The sequence below is a fragment of the Choloepus didactylus genome, chromosome 19 (assembly GCF_015220235.1).
Source record: "Choloepus didactylus isolate mChoDid1 chromosome 19, mChoDid1.pri, whole genome shotgun sequence".
Taxonomy (NCBI): domain Eukaryota; kingdom Metazoa; phylum Chordata; class Mammalia; order Pilosa; family Megalonychidae; genus Choloepus; species Choloepus didactylus.
The window spans coordinates 31,288,788-31,308,609 of record NC_051325.1 but is presented as its reverse complement, the minus strand read 5'-3'; the positions used below and the strand labels follow the sequence as shown (position 1 = coordinate 31,308,609).

The 19,822-nt window shown below is 41.3% G+C and overlaps 1 protein-coding gene across 3 annotated transcripts in view; it reads left to right on the top strand.

Annotated features, from left to right (window-relative positions):
* Window positions 1-16,190: 16,190 nt before the first annotated feature.
* The window catches only part of PANK2 (pantothenate kinase 2), a 42,549-nt gene continuing 38,917 nt past the window's right edge, over window positions 16,191-19,822 (top strand). For 2 of the 3 annotated variants that reach the window (XM_037811920.1, XM_037811919.1), the window contains exon 1: window positions 16,806-17,171. In XM_037811920.1, the coding sequence (XP_037667848.1) occupies window positions 16,901-17,171 (271 nt within the window). In that variant the 5' untranslated portion in view covers window positions 16,806-16,900. Of the gene's footprint in view, window positions 16,386-16,805; window positions 17,172-19,822 lie in introns of those variants that run through there. The other variant, XM_037811921.1, reaches the window with a different exon arrangement.

Genomic DNA, 19,822 nt, shown 5'->3' with positions numbered 1-19,822 from the left:
GTAGCCCTGACTTAATCCCATCCCGGGCTGGCTGCTGGGGGCTCTCCAAGGGCCTGTCCAAAGCAGAGGCACAGAGGGCCTTCTGAACTCCAGCCTCTTCTACAGCTCCCTGTAGCACCCACAAAGTACGGTTGCCAAGGTAAATGGTTCTTTATTGAATTTAGTTCACACAACAGTCCTTCTATGTGGCCATTGTATAAGTTGGTTGAGAACCCCTCTAGTCCCAGATTTTTCCATCATGTGGAGGTTGGGCATCTGAACTTCCGGTGAGATGGAGAACAGAGCAGAGCCAGAGGCCCACTCAGAGCCACTTAAGATCCTTGGCCCACTGACCTCCATCAATTAATCAGCACACTCCCTATAGCCCTGTAACACAACCTAACACAACCTATGGAGGTATATTAATTATATTGCTGCATGACAAATTGTGCCAGAATTCAGTGGCTTAAAAAGAACACATTTAATATTTTGCAGTTTTTCTGGGTCAAGGTTCTGGCTGCAGGCTAACGGGTCCTCTGGCTCAGGGCCTCTCACGTTCTACGTTCACAGTGTCGTCCAGGGCTGCAGCACCTCAAAGCCTGACTTGGGGAGGATTTACTTCCAAGCTCACTCACACGGTCCTCATGGGCTGTTGGCTGACCCCAGTTGCTGGCTACGTGGGCCTCTCCATAGGGCAGCTCTTAATATGGTAGTGACTTCATCAGAGAGAGCAATCTAGAAGAGAAAGTGTGTGAGCAAAACAAGAGTCAGTCTTTTGTTACTTAATTTTGGAAGTGACATCCCATCACTTTTGTAAATTGTCCTGGAGGAGCAGTTTACCAGGAAGTGGGGATCATTGGGATCTATTTTAGAAGCTGACTACCACCAGAGAGGAATTTGGCACTGTCCTGCAAAATAACATAGGCATTTATTATTTGACCTAGCAACTCCATTTCTAGAATCTAAGCCAAAAATACATTGGCAAAAACACACAAAGATATATGTGCAAGGCTCTTCATTACAGCACACTTTCTAAATAGCAAAAGACTGGAAACAATTCAGGTGTCCATTGATGGGACATTGGCTAAATAAGCTGGGAATATCCACATTGGAGTACTATGCAGCTATAAACAGGAAAGAGGGATATCTATATACTGCTATGGCGCAAACTCCGTGAAGTTTTGCTAAGTGAAAAAATGAAAAGGAAAAATGTATACAATATATAATCTTTTATTTAAGAAAGAATAAATAAATCTTTTATTTAAGAGTTGAGACTGGAACCTCATGTGCATTTTTTATGGGAGGATAAATAAAAAATTAATTACCTATGGAGGGAGGGAGGGAGGGAATAGAATGGAGGGCTCAGAGATGGAAACTAGACTTGTCTAAACCTACTTTGCTTTATAGATGTGACCTGGGGCCCATATTAATATTTTATACAATTATTTAAAAATTTTAATTAAAGTGTTTAAGCCCTAAAAATTAATCAAAATGAAAAAATAGAGCACACAATTTGATTTTTTTATCCCTAGTTCAATATAGCCTAAAGACAAACAAAACAAAACAAAACAAAACTGTAAGAAATCTTAAACAGTATTCAGAAATGGCGTTGTTGGTAATATTGATATTTTTATTCTGAAACTATACTCTGTGTATTGAATGATAAAACAGATAAGTAGTTAATGTGGTTAAGAACTTGGATTTTCAGGGTAAAAGAGAAAGAAATATAACACTAAAGAAGTACAGTAAAAACTCTGTAAGCCTAAAAATGAATTGAAAAGATTAGGATAAATTCATATGTTTGTCTCTTAAAAAATGGATTTTCTAGCTTTTTCCACCAAAAAGACCTGGGGACAACGAACAACCCAGTAGCCATGAGCACCCTTGGTGTCCAAATCGTATGCCCTTAAATATCATTTCTCACTGACAAGAACCCTTCCTCCTTAGAGAAATGGCTGATTCAAGATCTGGACAGGAAATCTACAGAGTTGAGGCCTGAACCTCTTGTTATTTCAGAAAACAAGGATGCTATTGAAGACTGCTGGACTTATCTTTTAAGAGACTCAGGGTCCAGCCAAAGGGCTTCTGCTGGACTAATGTGGGACAATTTGAACTTAAAAAGAACAGTAACTCCAATGGATTGAAATTCATTAAATGTTTTCAAAATCCATGAATTCACAATAATACTAAAAAGAAAACAATTCATTGGTCATCTCTCGAGGACGCTGGTTAAGCAACTCATTCTGAAAGCTGGTGAATGAGGGAAAAGAATCAATCACCACTAGCGCCTTTTCTGTATGAGTTGTTCTGCCAAGTACCAGAGTCATGAGGGAAGGTTTTTCTTTATAAAATGATTCCAGTTAATTAAGTGCAGAAGGAACAATAGAATCAGAATTTCACAATTCTAAGTACTAATCACCACGGGCTGTTAAAAATTAGTAGGTGAGTCTCCCCCTGAGTAACTCTTTGTTGCTCAGATGTGGCCCTCTCTCTCTAGCTAACCCAACATGGCAGGTGAACTCACTGCCCTCCCCCCTACATGGGACCCGACTCCCAGGGGTGTAAATCTCCCTGGCAATGCAGGATATGACTCCCAGAGATGAATCTGGACCTGGCATCATGAGATTGAGAATATCTTCTTGACCAAAAAGGGGATGCAAAATGAAACAAAATAAAGTTTCAGTGGTTGAGAGATTTCAAATGGAGTCAAGAGGTACCTTGGGTGGGCACTCTCATGCACTATATAGATAACCCTTTTTAGGTTTTAATGTATTGGAATAGCTAGAAGTAAATACCTGAGACTATCAAACTGCAACCCAGTAGCCTTGATTCCTGAAGATGACTGTATAACAATGTAGCTTACAAGAGTTGACAGTGTGATTGTGAAAGCCTTGTGGCTCATACTCCCTTTATCCAGTGTGTGGATGGATGAGTAGAAAAATGGGGACAAAAACTAAATGAAAAATAGGGTGGGAGGAGGGGATGACTTGGGTGTTCTTTTTTACTTTTATTTTTTATTCTTATTTTTACTTTTTCTGGTATAAAGAAAATGTTCAAAAAAAATGGATTGGGGTGATGGATGAACAACTATACGATGGCACTGTGAACAGTTGATTGTACACCATGGATGACTGTATCGTATGTGAATATATCTCAATAAAACTGAATAAAAAATTTAAAAATTAGTAGGTGAAAAGCTGATGGGGAATTTTCTAATGGATGGAACAGTATGATAAACCTTGAACCAACTGATCAATCTTGGCATCTCAAAAAGAGTTAACAGTAACCCATAACATTCTTTGAAAGGTGCTCTATAACTAGTTGTTAAATCGTACTTGGAAAGTTATCAGTTTTCTTTATATATGTTATATTTCACAATAAGGAAATAATTAAAATTGTGGAACTGTAACCAATAACATTCTTCGAAATTTGCTAACTACTTGTTAAATTGTACTTTGAAAATCATCACTTTTATGTATATATTTTATATTTCACAATAAAAATATTTTTAAAAAGATATGGTGAAGTTAATAAGTAGTTAATGTTATGAACTTGAAAGGTCCTGCTCTCCCAATGAGATGAATAGGGAATAAATAGCACCACCTATAAAGAATTCTTTTAAAGACATCAAACTGGAATATAATCAAGCCTCCAGATCCAACTTTGGAAGAAATACAGGGGACAGAACAGGCTAAACTGCACAAATGCAGTCATCAAAATCCCGAATGTGGGAAATTCTTCAGGACAAACAATGTGGAAATAAATTGCAAGAAGAAAAAATAAAAAATGGGGGAGGGAACCTGTAGTTGAGAAAAGACTTGAGAGGCAAAGCAATTCCATGCAATATGTAGACCTTGTTTGGAAACTACTTTGAACAAAGTAATTGTAAAACAAAGATGGACAATCAGGGAAATGTAGCACTGACTACTATTTAATGATATTTGGAACTTATTATTAAATTTTGCTGGTATTATAAGGATTCTATGGGAATACTTTTTTTTTTGAAAAAGCACGTCCTCATCCTTTAGAGGAACATAGTAAAGAATCTATGGAAGCTTGCATTTTAATTCTTTGGTTCTTTGCTCTTTCTATTAACCCATAGCATTATTTTAATAGATGTTATAATACCAACCTAGTAATTCTGAACTATATCTGTATATTAACCTTTTCATGTTTAATTAAAACAAAGACAAAAGAAATAAAACTCATATGGATGGAACGATGTCTGGGATTTACTTCAAAATAGTCACTGGGGCAGGGAAGGGTTGGGGGAAAAGATGAAATGAGAAGGGCTGTGAGTTGATTATTGTTGAAAGTGGATGATCAGTATGTAGGGGTTCATGAAACTCCACTTTTGTGTGTTTTTGAAATTTTCTATAATAAGAATTTAAGTGACTCTTATTTTTCTTTTGTGTCCAGTTAACATAAGACTTTCCTAAGTGCTTTGCTGAACTCAGAGAGCCATGGCACCGACGTCATTTCTCTGAGCTACCAAATGATAACTGCATCAACCAAGGCATAACAATAGCTGATATTTGTTAAGCACTTAATATGTGCAGACACATGTTAACTACTCTATATCTATTATCTTATTAATTTTCCCCCCAAATCCCCTATTTTTAGTTTTTGATCTTTCTATTAAAACAGACTATGTCTTCCACTTTTTTTCACTTAAAATATTGTAGAGATCACTCCATGGTATATAAAAGATAAGATACTCCAAATTCCTTTTTATGGCAGCATAATATTTGATTGCATGGATCTGCCATAATTTATTCACCTGAGATTTGGCTAAGTTAAGCAGCTGGCCCAAAGTCACTCAGCTGGTGCAGCCAGGATTAGAACTGAAGTTTGTCAGACTCCAAAGCCTGTATTCTGAACCAGGGCTTTCCAAAGTTTAATGCATATGTATCAGTCACCTGGGACTGGGTCTGGGGTGGGGCCTGAGAGTCTGCATTTTTTACAAACCACTATATGCCAAAGCAAGGCAGGCCTAGAACACTGGTCCGTAACCCTGACTGCACATTGGACTCATCTGATGCCTGGTTCCCACCCCCCCAAGAGACTCTGACTTAATACATCTTTTTTTTTTTTTTTTCAACGCTCCCCAGCTGATTCTCATTGCAACCTGGGCTGGGAACTACTATCCCAGAAGCCTGCTTGTTCCGTGGAATCTTTCCACCATCACTAACCAGCTCTTTATCAAGCTGGCTCCTGGGTGGGAGCTGATTAGCATCAGGTGACTTCTAATTTATTAGAGTACCTGCTGCAACATTACATTCCCGCTCCAATGACCTTGTCTGGAGTTAGTTCTACTTTTACATTGGAGGGCCCATTGTGTGCCAAGCACATGTAGACTGAGCTGGCGTAGAGCGTATCAAGATGAGAAAGTCATAGCTCCTTCTCTCCAGGTGCTTATAACCTAGCTGTTTTTCTCCTTGAGGGAACCCCCAGAAATAGGAAGAAGAATAGTGAGTGTTGAGGTTTATGGGCCCAAAGAACCACACTTCTTTCTGTGTTTCTGAAAGACAGCAGTCAGGCTGTGATCGAAATGCCATCTTTTTTTTTTTTTTTTTTTTTTTAAATTCAGTTTTATTGGAATACATTCACACACCATACAATCATCCATGGTATACAATCAACCGTCCACAGTATGATCACATAGTTATGTGTTCATCACCACAATCTATCTCTGAACATTTTCCTTACATCAGAAAGAACCAGAACAAGAATAAAAAATAAAAGGGAAAAAAGAACACCCAAACCATCCCCCCCATCGCACCAAATTTGTCCTTTAGTTTTTATCCCCATTTTTCTACTCATCCATCTGTACACTAGATAAAGGGGGTGTGATCCACAAGGTCTTCACAATCACACTGTCACCCCTTGTAATCTACATTATTATATAATTGTCTTCAGGAGTCCAGACTGCTGGGTTGGAGTTTGGTAGTTTCAGGTATTTACTTCTAGCTATTCCAATACATTAAAACCTAAGAGGCGTTATCTATATAGTGCATAAGAATGTCCACCAGAGTGACCTCTCGACTCCATTTGAAATCTCTCAGCCACTGAAACTATTTCATCTCATTTTGCATCCCCCTTTTGGTCAAGAAGATACCCTCAGTCCCACGATGCCGGGTCCAGATTCATCCCCGGGAGTCATATCCCGAAATGCCGTCTTTTTAAACATATGAAGCTGGTTGGAGAATACGGGGTTAGATCTTTGGCTAAATGCTCAAGCTTTGAATTAGACAGTCTTGCCCACCTGGTCACAGGTGTCTCTAGACACCTCAGGCCTCTCTCTGACCTCTATAGGGCCAGGCCTCTTACCAGGTGGCAGCTAAACAGACCAGAAGGCACACACCCCAGGGCCAGCTGACTCCCCCAGAAGAGGGTTTTAGGGCCCAGTCACACATGCTCGGTTCCTTCTCTCAAATATACCAATCAGATAATATATTCCTCTTCCTCGGGGAGTGTTCCACATAGGCCCTGCCTTCTCTGGCCCCTTTTAGGGCCAGCCCCAGGGCCATGTGATAGGTGTGCACGTGATACGAGTGCAGTGGCTCATTGGCTCTGTCAGGTTTATTCCTCAGCTTCTCAAAACTCCAGCTGCTCCAGTCTTTGCAGTGTCCAAGAGAGTTAGGTTGCTCAGAATACCTAATCCTTCATTGCTGGTAGGTGTTTTTGGAAGAGATTTTTACCAACATTAGGTTCCTTTGGGGTTTATACTTAAAGCCTCCCTCATTTGGGGCCCTTTGATTCCAAATTCAAGAACTTATTTCAGGCAAGGGCCAGTTTGATTTTTCTTCTATTCACATACTCGATCAAAGGTATTTACTATGAGGACAGTGCTAAACGGATGACACGGTGTTCCTGCCTCCTGGGATTGCCGTCTAGTGGAGAGATGGGTGTGAAACGGGAACATAAACCTGTACACAATGGAAAAGGGTTTTGAATTCCTTGAGGGGAACCACAATTAAGAATCAATGGGGATCTAGTATCCCTAATAAATGAATTTCTTGAGGGTCTAAAACAAAAAAACACACAAAAACAAGCAAACAAAAGGAATAAATGGGGGACAGCAATTCTTCATGAACTTTAACCCCAATGACAACAATTCCACTCCTAGAAACTTAGCCAAGAGAAATCAAAGCATATGTTTGCAAAAAGACTATACAAGAATGTCTTTAGCAGCTTTATTCAACATAGCCAAAACCTGGAAACAACACAAATAAATGTTTACTGACAAGAGAATGGATAAACAAATGGTGGTGATTTCATGGCTACTTTTAAATAAAAAAGAACTACCAATAAATACAAGAACAGAAATGAACTTAAAAACATTATTGTTGCATGGAAGAAAGCCAAGCATAAAAGAATAAATACAGTGTGATTTCATTTAAATGAAGTTCAAGAATAGGCAAAACTAATCTATGGTGATGGAAATCAGAAGAGTGGTTTTTACCCTTTTGGGGGAAGAAATCAATGGAAAGGCACATGAGGGAAATTTCTGAGGTAAAGTGAGTGTTCAATACCTTCAGCAGGCATTGGTTACAGGGTATATACATTTGTCATAACCCAAATTTTTGTGTACTTTATTGTATGTAAAATATATCTCAATAAAATGAGTTGAAAAAAGACAAAAAACAGACTAGAGGTGTTTGGTGGCTGTCGCTGTGCCTCCGTGTGCAGTCTAATGGAGGCATAACCACTGGGTCCGGTCTACCAGTGATGTGTTATTTGTATCATTCTGCTGCACTTGTATGAAGAACCAGTATTGGGAAAACAATGGACTCAGCATCATTTATAAAAAAGACTTACTTCTCCAGCACATTTCAAGGCTCATAGATTAAGTATCTGTGTGTGTGTGGATCTGTTTTTGGACTCTCTATTCTCTTCTATTGGTTTGTTTTTCTATCCTCAGCCAATACCACACTGTATTAATTACTGAAGATTTATGGTAAATGTTGATATCTGGTAGTGTGAGTCCAAAAGAGAAAAAACAAAGAATAAATGGGGAAGTTTCTTATAAAGTTAAACATATGCTTACCATATGGTTCACTCCTAGGTGAATGAAATGAAATCATATGTCTACAGAGAGACTTGTGCACATATTTCATAGAAACTTTATTAACAGTTGATTAAAACTGGAAAGAACCCAGATGTCCATCCACTGGTGAATGGATAAACAAAGTGGGGATTTCCATATAATGGACTGGTACCCAGCAATAAAAAGGAACCAACTACTGATATACCAACAACACGAGTATATCTCAAAAACATTGTGCTGAGAGGAGGAAGCCAACACAAAAGAGTAAATACTGAATAATTCTATTCATACGAAACCCTGGAAAAAATAAATATAGCTTGTAGAGATAGAAAGCAGATCAGGGTTTGCCTGGGACTAGGGGTGGGGAATGACTGGGAAGAGGCACAAAGGAAACTTCTGGGTCATGGAAAAGTTTTTGATTGTGGTGGTGGCAGCTACATGGTCAGTATATATTTATCAAAACTCATCAAACTGGATACCTAAAGTGGATGCATTTTATTATATATAGTAAATTATACCTCAATCAAGTTCATTAAAAATGCAATTGGAGTAGAGAAGGAAGTTAAAAAAAAAAAAAAGAATAAACGGGGAATGGGCAGGGAGAGGAAGCTACACCAACTTAGAGAGGGTGGTGATCAGGGGATTCGCCAACGAAGAGAACATGTAAGCTGAGACTTAAGCATGAAAAGGGCCAAAGTAGTGACGGGTGAAGATAGTTGGTCTGGGATTGGGGAAGGATTTCTCCAGGCAGGAGGATAACAGATATGAAGGCCTTGAGGCAGAGAAGAGCCAAGGAAAATTGCTTTTGCTGTGATAAAAAATTGGATGAAATAGCTTGGTGGGGAATGTTGGGCCTACTTACTGTAACAAAATACCTTTGAAAATTTGACTAACACTCCACTAACCCACAAATAGATGTCTAATATCTAAACATCTTCATCTGTCCATTGGTACAGGTCCTATAAAGTCCTCTCGATGACACTTTATTTTTTTATTTTTTTCTTCTATTTTTTTAATATTCATTTTATTGAGATATATTCACATATCATGCAGTCATACAAAACAAATCATACATTCAATTGTTTACAGTTGTACATTCATTACACAGTTGTACATTCATCACCAAAATCAATCCCTGACACCTTCATTACCACACACACAAAAATAACAAGAATAATAATTAAAGTGAAAAAGAGCAATTAAAGTAAAAAAGAGCACTGGGTGCCTTTGTCTGTCTGTTTGTTTGTTTGTTTCCTTCCCCTATTTTTCTACTCATCCATCCATAAACTAGACAAAGGGGAGTGTGGTCCTTATGGCTTTCCCAATCCCATTGTCACCCCTCATAAGCTACATTTTTATACAATTGTCTTCCAGATTCATGGGTTCTGAGTTGTAGTTTGATAGTTTCATGTATCTACCACCAGCTACCCCAATTCATTAGAACCTAAAAAGGGTTGTCTATATTGCGCGTAAGAGTGCCCACCAGAGTGACCTCTCGGCTCCTTTTGGAATCTCTCTGCCACTGAAGCTTATTTCATTTCCTTTCACATCTCCCTTTTGGTCAAGGAGATGTTCTCCATCCCACGATGCCGGGTCTGCATTCCTCCCCAGGAGTCATATTCCACGTTGCCAGGGAGATTCACTCCCCTGGGTGCCAGATCCCACGTAGGGGGGCAGGCAGTGATTTCACCTTTCAAGTTGGCTTAGCTAGAGAGACAGGGCCACATCTGAGCAACAAAGAGGCATTCGGGAGGAGGCTCTTAGGCACAATTATAGGGAGGCCTAGCCTCTCCTTTGCAGCAACAGTCTTCCCAAGGGCAAGTCCTGTGGTAGAGGGCTCAACCCATCAAACCACCAGTCCCCTATGTCTGTGGGCATGTTAGCAACCATCAAGGTGGGGCAGGCCAATACCCCTGCATTCTCCACCAGCTCCTCAAGGGGGCTCTGCATATTTTTTTCCTTGTTTTTTTTTTTAAACTTTTTTTTTTTTTTGATTTAAAACTGTATGAAAATTTAAAAAAATTAAAAAAAATTTAAAAAACATACAATAAAAGACCATTTCAAAGAGACCATAACAAGGGAGTAAGAAAAAGACAATTAACCTAAGCTAACTACTTTACTTCCAACATGTTCCTACTCTACCCCAAGAAATTAACCTAATATAGCAACATTTCCGTGAACTTGTTCCTACCATACCCATCAGAAATTAACAGACCATAGTCATTCCTGGGCATTCCCAGAACGTTAAACTTACCCACGATAGCTTATCTGTTCTTATTGGATTATTGCTCCCCCTTCCTTAATTGCTCTCTATCACTAGTTCCCCTACATTCTACATTATAAACCATTTGTTTTACATTTTTCAAAGTTCACATTAGTGGTAGCATATAATATTTCTCTTTTCGTGCCTGGCTTATTTCACTCAGCATTATGTCTTCAAGGTTCATCCATGTTGTCATATGTTTCACGACATCGTTCCTGCTTACTGCCATGTAGAATTCCATCGTGTGTATGTACCACATTTTATTTATCCACCCTTGACGACACTTTATAAGTCATTTATTTAAGTCAATGGATGAGGATATTTGATAGTAAAACAAACATTATTGAATTAGTGTGGTATATTTGTTACAATTGATGAAAGAACATTTTTATAATTTACTATTTATTAAAATCCACACTTTCCATTAGGGTTCACTGTTTGTGTTGTACAGTTCTATGGTACTTTAGCCTCTTTAGATGCCTGAAATTTGAGGCTCTCTGAGAAATGGGCTCTGAGCCCTCATGGGAAGTTATAATTCTAGGGGCTGGATTTCGGGAGAGGACAGGATAAGTGGCCTTGATGATGAGACTTTGGTCCCCATCATGATTGTTTTGAATAAGACTCTTTGGTTCCAAGTAACAGAAGCCAATGTAAACTTGATTAAGGCAGAGAGAGAGAGAGAGAGAGAAAGAAAGAGAGAGAGGTATTATTTATTATAAGGTTGCAGGGGACTGTCACGGACTCCAAATATAGGAATGAATTCAGCCCCTGAAAGGATGGAACCAAGACTGGGAGAGCTGAAAAAGCACTCTGTTTTTCTGTTTTGTCCTGTGCATCTGTTCATTCTTGGGTCTCTCCTATAGACCAGGTTTCTCTACTTCTTTGCCCGCATGGGGGATGTACCTTAAAAAGGAAGTCCCCATTCCAAGGGGATGGGGTTATAAGGCACAAGCATGGCTGTTAGGGACTAATTTATAGATGAGTAGGGGGATTTCTTGGAGAAGGGGGAATGGCAGTGAGCTGGTCAGACACTAAATGTTGTCTACTACAAAGATGTTGGTGTCTTAAAGGTTCTTAAAGTTGCTATTGCCATTGTGATAATTTGTCAATACATTGTGTATGTGTGTGTTTGCTTATGCTTTGAAAAGCATTGTGGGGGATGTGAAGAGGCAAGCTCTTAATTTTAAGACAAATAAGTATGTGATAAATGCCAGTAAGAGTGACTTATTATAAAAGATCAGAGGGGTCATGGCTAACTGTGGTAATCATGAGGACTTTATGGAGGAGGTATCATTGGTTAAACCATGAAGGATGGGTTGGGTTTTGACAAGCAGAAATGTGGTAGGAGGGAATTTCAGGCAGAGACCAAGGATGAGCCAAAGCTTAGAGAACAAGGCCTATTTGGAGAATCCTGAGACTTGTTTTGCTAGAACAAGCTATGCAAGCATGTGGGAAACAATGAGAAAAAGTGTGAAGATGTCAAATGGGGCTCCTTGAATGTTAAGTTATTTGTTATTCTGTAGGCAAAGAAACCACCAAAACCTTCTAAAGAGAGGAGGGATATGAACAGAAGAAGGGTTTAGTAAGATTAACCCCCTGGAAGAAGTAGGCCTGGGGAGTAGAAAAACTGGAGGCAGGGCAAATATTTAGGAGGCAATTGAAATGATTAGAGCATCTTTGTCCAATATAATAGACCCATGTGGTTACTGAGCACTTGAAATGTAACCAGTGCCACAAGTTGAAATGCTAACATTTGAATATATCAGGTTAATTAAAATATATTATTAAAATTAATCTCACCTGTTTCTTTTTACGTTTTTAATGTGGCTACTAGAAAATTTAAAATTACACATGTGGTTGGCATTATAGACCTATTGGTCAGTGTTGTATTCAAGGAAAGGGGTAAATGAGAGGGGAGAATCAAGTTACTTAGAACCACAGAAATGGCCAACCACTACAAGAACTAAGGAAAGTGGAGTTGTTTTAGAGCAATGAGGACAAACTAGTTTTCAGAAAACAGATGGTTTCTCAAATAGGTTTTCTGGGAAGTGAAAATTAATACTAGTTATCAAGCTTTCGACATGGAAAGAACCAGATCTTCATTGCCTACAATATGACAGAGTTGCAAGTACTTTTTAATATCCAGAGATAAATGTCTCAAAGTGTGTTTTGAGGAATAGGAAGTTCTGTGGGGAAAAAAACAAAAAAAAGAGTTCCATGGTGTGCCGGTTTGGATGTATTATGTCCCCCAAAATGCCATGTTCTTTGATGCAATCTTGTGGGGGCAGATGTATTAGTGTTGATTAGGTTGGAATCCTTTGAGTGTTCCCATGGAGATGTGACTCAGTCAACTGTGGGTGAGACCTCTGATTCGGTAATTTCCATGGAGGTGTTACCCCACCCATTCAGGGTGGGTCTTAATTGAATAACTGGAGTCCTATAAAAGTGTTCACAGACAGGAAGAGCTGCAGCTGAGAGACACATTTTGAAGACAGCCATTGGAAGCTGACACTGACATTTTGGAGAATGCCATTTTGAAATGCAACCTGGGATCAGCAGATTTCAGCCATGTGCCTTCCCAGCTAACAGAGGTTTTCTGGATGCCAATGGCCTTTCTCCTGTGAAGGTACCCACTGTTGATGCCTTACCTTGGAAACTTTATGGCCTTAAGACTGTAACTTTGTAACCAAATAACCCCCCTTTGTAAAAGCCAATCCATTTCTGGTGTTTTGCAAAATGGCAGCACCAGCAAACCGGAACATATGGTCAAATACATTTGGAAGATAGCTTTGAAAAGTTGCACTTAACTTTACCTCATTTTCCCAAACTTATTGAGCACAGATTGCTTTCTGAGTAACAACTATTACAGTGCACACACTAGTGGTTATCTAGAATTCTGGCACCTAAATCAGGGATATTTAGTCAAACGTGAGATAGGCCTTGAGTTTGAAAACTAAGGGAAATTTTCAATTCTTTCAATATTTGGAAAGGGACAGGATCTTTCAGACTTAGGAAAAACTCTGTGCTGTTCTACACTCATCATATTTCATCTCAAATTTTCTTTCTCTACTATCCTGAGACAAGTTGAGACTTATTTGTGAAAATAGGCAATGTTTTCACTTTGCCTGTGAGCTATGGAGAGGCCACTTAGGCTAGCAATATACTGTGTGTGTGCATGTGCACGCACATGTATGACACACATCTCTACCCTTTTCTCCAGTAAAAGACTCTGGGCCAAAGGCTAGGCCTTGGAAGAATGTCTAGGGGCTTAATACTTTCATGTTCTTCAAACCTTTGTCCTTTGGGATAGACAGTTGGCAAGTTTTCCATACCATTACACTCAGGAAAAAGAGGACTTATGCTTGAAGGGGTCCTGATCTACACCTCCCATGTTCCCTGGCACCAATGGAGCCCTATAAAAGGAGAAAGAACTTGGCCTGTGCACCACTGTGAGCTGGCACTTTATGTTTCCTCTCCAATGCTGCTCTATTTTAGCCGCAAGAAAACTCAGTGGAAACTCAGAGAGAATCAGTCTTAGAGTGTAGGAAAAAGATGAGAATGTGAATCAGGGCAGCCAGAGGGCAGACTGTAACAGCCATTTTCCAAGATGGCCCCCCATGATTCTCTCCCTCCTGGTATTCTCATCCTGTTGTATTACCCTCCCACATTGAACAGGGCTATCCAGTGTATAATACAATATCACAGAAATGACGGAGTGAGACCTCTCGTGTTAGATTATAAGATACAGCATCTTCCGCCTTGTACTCTCTATGATCACTATTTCTGGGGGAAGCCAGCTACCATTTTGTGACACTCAAGCAATGCTATGCAAAGACCCACGTTATGAGGAATTGAGATCTCTTGTCAACAGCTTGCACCAACTTGCTAGCTGGGTGAAGGATGAATGATTCAGTGAATGAGCTGTGTGAATGATCTGTGTGGAAACGGATCCTCTAGCCTGTATGTCTTCAAATAACTGCAACCTCATGAGATCCCCTGTATTAGAACCAACCAGCTAAGCCACTCCTGAATTCCTGATCCCCCAAAACTAAGCTAATATGTAAATATTTATTTGTAAGTCACTAAATTTTTTTTTTAAACCTAACAACAGGTACCTAATATGGTAGATACATGTTTTGATGATGTCACTCAAGAGGCTTTAGACTGGCAACTCATTCCTTTAGAATCTGGTGTAGTTCCTCTGAAACACTATGCTTACCATACCTCCTGTGCTGCTTCTGGTTTATACCAGAAAACTGGCTTCTCCCCAAGACTGAATAATTGAGAGAAGAGATAAAGAACTTAATAATGCTCTCCCTATGAAATAAACTACTATAATAACCACGGAGAAAAGAAACCTCTTAATTGCTTTCATTTCACTTTTTGAAAAAAACAAAGCTTGATCATGGGTTTATCTAAATTTGTTCCAAGGCAAATCATCAATTTTTCTTTTTTAGAAATGTTTTTATTTAAGTATAATATACATACAGAAAAGTGCACAAATCATAAGTGAATATCTTAAGGAAATATCACAAAGTGAACATACTCATGCAACTACCAGTCAGATCAAAGAAACAGAACACTATCACCAACCTCCAAGAACCTATCCAATGCCCCCTCTCACACTACTCTCTCCCTCTTCCCCAAAAGTAACCAGCATCCTAGCTTCTAATATCATCTTATTAATTGTGAACTTAATATACATGGAATCATACAGTATGTGATTTTCTGTGTCTGGTTTCCTTTGCTCAATTTATGTGCAATTTAGTTGTGGGATTATGTACATCCTGTCTTGTTAGTATATGCTTCACCTGTTATTTTAGATAAACTTAATGACAGTTCACAGATTATCAGCAAGTTCACTAGATGAAGATGCCTTCCAATAATTTACTAGAATTTCATTTAATCTGTGCCTTCTTTTTGTTATCATAAGGCTGAGAGTGGCTGAACTTCTCAGGTGTCAGGCTTTGTCAGTTTTTAGCTGTGCCTTTGGATAAGATGCCTCATCATCCGAATGTTGCTGTGAGAATTGAGATGTAAAGACACTCTGTACACTGTAAAAACTCTACATGTATTGCAGGTGTAGTTTTGATGTTACAGTTTATCTTGGCAGCCAAGGGAGGATGAAGATGATTTTTTGATTCTTCAGGATGATCTATCAGGGCATAGAGGTGAACTCCCTCAGGTTAAGGAGGATCACATTGTTTTGGGAGGAGGATGCAGATGGGTAGGCGATGTTGGGCACTGAGATTTAGAAGACTAGCTATAGGTTTTTGGTTCTTGCAGGGTTCATCTGGGGTGCCTTCCAGCAAGAGATAGGTTTCCAGAGTTATTCTGTAAACCGGGGGAGGGGGCCTTGTTTGGAGTGAGCATGGGAATTCTATTCAACAAGCACAGGAGCAGCTTATCCTTCTTGTTCATTACAGGAGAGAGGAAGAAAATAAGGGCCCTGCCCAAGGGATATTATAGTCTCCCAGGAAAAGCACTTAGGAAATAATTAGCAAGCAAGATAAGCCCAGTCCAATTAAACTTGACATAATGAGGGAGTGGCTTGGGGTAGAGAGGGGTGTGTGTGTTTGGGGGGGGGGGAGTATCATTCCAGGCTTGGGTAGCCCCCTGGTTGAAGGAATCCTTAGAAAAAGGGTCTTTAGTAGGTGTGAGGGGGTCAGAATTTCAGGGGTGGTCATTTTCTCTTAAAAAGGGAAAGGAATATGATTTAAAAAAAAAAAAAGCACAAAACAACAAACAAAACCCAGGCCCCAGGCGGCCATCAAATCTTTCTAGTCTCCACCCCCTGCCACCCCAGTGCACAGGGAGGTCCAGACTCTCCTTCAAAACGCCCACAGGAAGGTGGCGATGGATTTATAACCCATCTCTTTCTTCCAGTTGCCATGGAGACCAACCCCAATCCTTTCATTCCTTCTGGTACTGGGAACATTCCTCCAACGGAGGCGGAATGAAGGGGATTTAGCCCAGACATACTCGTGGCCGTACTTCGAAGATGGCTGAGGGAGAGGTTGTTGGCAAAATAGCGCGGAGGGGCTGGCGGCCTCCACGGCCGCTGCGGAACCAGGCCGCGTGACAAAGGCTAAGGTCAGCTGCCGCTCATGCTGAGCTGGAGGAGGGCGCAGGGCGGGGGAGAACGGGACCCAGCAGCGGCGAGAACTCGGTGGCTCGCGGCGGCATCCCGGGGGAGTTCCAGGCCGGGTGGCCCCGACCTGTCCACCCGTGGGGGCGGGGAAGGGGGAGCGGGCCCCTCCACCCATGCGTCCATTGGGCGGCGCCGCCATCACTCTCGCATCAGCACCACCACCTTTTTTTTCACGGCGGGAGCCGCATCCCCTCCCTCGCCATCTTCCGCCCCGCCCCGTCCTGGGAGTCTTCCATTGGACGGAGGCGCGGTCGATCAGCCTCGAGTCAGGAAGCTGAGTGGACGCGAGGCCCTCAGGCCGCCCCCTCCTTGCTCGGATTGGCCTGCTGCGGGTTGGCGCAACGGAAGAGGCGGCTGGCTGAGGGTGCGCCTCTGGTTGGGCTGGGCTGCCGCGGCGAAGGCGACGAGGAATTCGGCCCTGGGGGGTTGGCTCGGGCGGCAGCGGTAGCTGCTGCGGATGGGAGCAGACCGGCTTGGCGCGCCCATGGAACGCCACGGCAGGGCTTCCTCCACTTCCACCTGGTCGGCCGAGGAGCCAGCGCCCGGAGGGCTCGAGGGGCGGCGGCGGACGAGCAGCGCGTCGGCGTCCGCGGGAGCGGTCGCGGCCGCGGCCTCGGCCTCGGCCTCGGCCTCCGCGGAGGGCGTGAGGCGGGACCGACCCGGCTCCTACAGTGGCGCCACCTCTGTCTCCCGCCAGCGCGTCGATAGTCTCAGAAAAAAGCGGCCGCGTAAGTGTTCCGCGGGGCGGCCTCCCCGCCTTCTCTGTTCCTGCCTAGTCAGGCCGCCGTTTTTCCCGCGCGCCCGCAGGGGGACAGTGCCCCCTCACGGTGGTCCCATGTCGGTGCGTGAGCCGAACACTCGGCTGGAGGCCTCGGGGCCCCGGCCCTACCCCCCATTGGTCCGCGCATCCGACTTGTTGGAGTGGAGGGCCTTTCCCCGGGATCTTTTCTTTCTCTTTGTCGCTCCTTGGGCATTCTTTTTCCGAGAGTCACATGATTTTATCTTGGAGAAGGCTTTTTTTTAAACTCATTTCCACCGCCTAGTATCCCAGCCCCCAGCCCCCCCCCCCCCCAAATCCTTTGAGTCTGCAATGTCTGTCTTCCGCGGGTTTCCAAAGAGCTGCTCTCCAAGATGTTAAAATCCTTATCGGAATATTTCGGACCTACTGTAAAATGGTTAATTGCCGTCTAAGTTATTCTAGGCCTGAAACTGGATTGTGTGTTCGTGCAGTTCTAAGCCTTGGCTGCTTTCCTTCCCATGAAAAGTCGGGTCATCTCTTCCCAGTTTTTTCTCTTTTCCTTCTGTCTGTTTGCAGACCCTTCCGATTCAGTACTGTAGCATTCTGGGTGTTAAGATTTTTTCTTTTGAGGGAAAATGACATCTTCCAAAATCTCTCATTGTGAGTTGCACACGGTGTTCCCAGAGAATGGGTTTCTCCTTTTTTTACTGTCAGGTTTCTTTTTCTTCGTTGTAATTCAGCCCAAATATTTTTTCCCGTTTTACAGGTCTTTAATTCAGGATCTCTATTTTGCAGCCATTGCTACTGTTGAAAGTATCAACTGGCCTATTACTTTTTTTTTTTTTTTGTTGTTGTTGTTGTTTCTTTTTATTTTATTTTATTTTTTTTTAATTAAATTCAGTTTTATTGAAATACATTCACACACCATACAATCATCCATGATATACAATCCACTGTCCACAGTATGATAACATAGTTATGCGTTCATCACCACAATCTATCTCTGAACATTTTCCTTACATCAGAAAGAACCAGAACAAGAATAAAAAATAAAAGTGAAAAAAAAACACCCAAATCATCCCCCCATCCCACCCCATTTGTCCTTTAGTTTTTGTCCCCATTCCTCCACTCATCCATACACTAGATAAAGGGGGTGTGATCCACAAGGTCTTCACAATCACACTGTCACCCCTTGTACTCTACATTATTATATAATCGTCTTCAGGAGTCCAGACTGCTGGGTTGGAGTTTGGTAGTTTCAGGTATTTACTTCTAGCTATTCCAATACATTAAAGCCTAAGAGGTGTTATCTATATAGTGCATAAGAATGTCCACCAGAGTGACCTCTCGACTCCATTTGGAATCTCTCAGCCACTGAAACTATTTCATCTCATTTTGCATCCCCCTTTTGGTCAAGAAGATACTCTCAGTCCCACGATGCCGGGTCTGCATTCATCCCCGGGAGTCATAATCTGCGTTGCCAGGGAGATTTACACCCCTGGGAGTCAGGTCCCACGTAGTGGGGAGGGCAGCGAGTTCACCTGCCGAGATGGCTCAGTTAGAGAGAGAGAGGCTGGCCTATTACTTTTAAGAGCGTTACAGTACAGTGGCATTTACATATGGTTAGACTTAAAAATTTTTTTTTGCCAAATTCCTGTTTCACAAAATTAGCTTGTTTAAGTGCAGATTTTGAAAATGAGGAGAAGGTGGCAGGATATATGTGAGGTTTTTGTTGAATGGTCTTGTGCCTTACCCAAAAACCCAATTTCTTTTTTTTATATGATTTGGATGATTAAATGTAGCTCGATTTTGCTAAGAAAAGTTTGGGAGTTTTCAATTGTTTTGTGTTTTCCTGTCTTGAAAGAGATTTGGAGAACAGATTATCCATTCTCAATCGTTGTCCTTTTTAGAATCAGGTACCTGGCTTTTGTTTTATGAGAAGCACCTGATTTTTAAGTGATGCAAAACATTTTTTTAATGGTTTTTGTACAGATCATTGGAGATGGCTGCAAATTCCAGGGATTCAGTAAGTAAGAATCATACAGCCTTGTAGCCAGCCATTGGCCACAAGGACTTTAATAGATATTGTAGTTTGAATGTTTGTGTGTGTCAGGCACTCTTCTAAGAGCTTCAGTAACTCATTTGCCCTGACAACTCTGAGGTAGGTGGTAGTATTCCATTTTACAGATGAGGAAACTGGGGTGCGTTTGCTCAGTGTCAGATGGATAGTGAGTGGGGGAATAGGAATGTAAACTCAGGAAGACAGCTTCAGAGCACCTGCTCCTAATTACTGTGTTTTACTGAACTGTTTATGTTCTATAGCTATTTCTTCATTGTTCTAAGACCAAGCATGAACATTGTCTTTTGTGTTCAATGCTCTTTCACTTGATGTGAAAATTTCTAGCTACTGAGGAAGTAGGCCCAAATTTTAAGCGCAGCAATGAGTTGGTGAGATAAAAATGCAGATTCTCTGTGCTCAGTTTTCTGTTTTTTTCAGCCAGAATGTGGAGAGGGTTCTAAGAAGCTGCCCTTTTTAACAAGCTTCTCATATCATTCAGTTAAGGGTGACTCAAAGACCACTCTGAAAACATTGGTTTAGATTGCCAGGGGGTTATAGTAAGGCGGTTTTGAAGCTTTTTT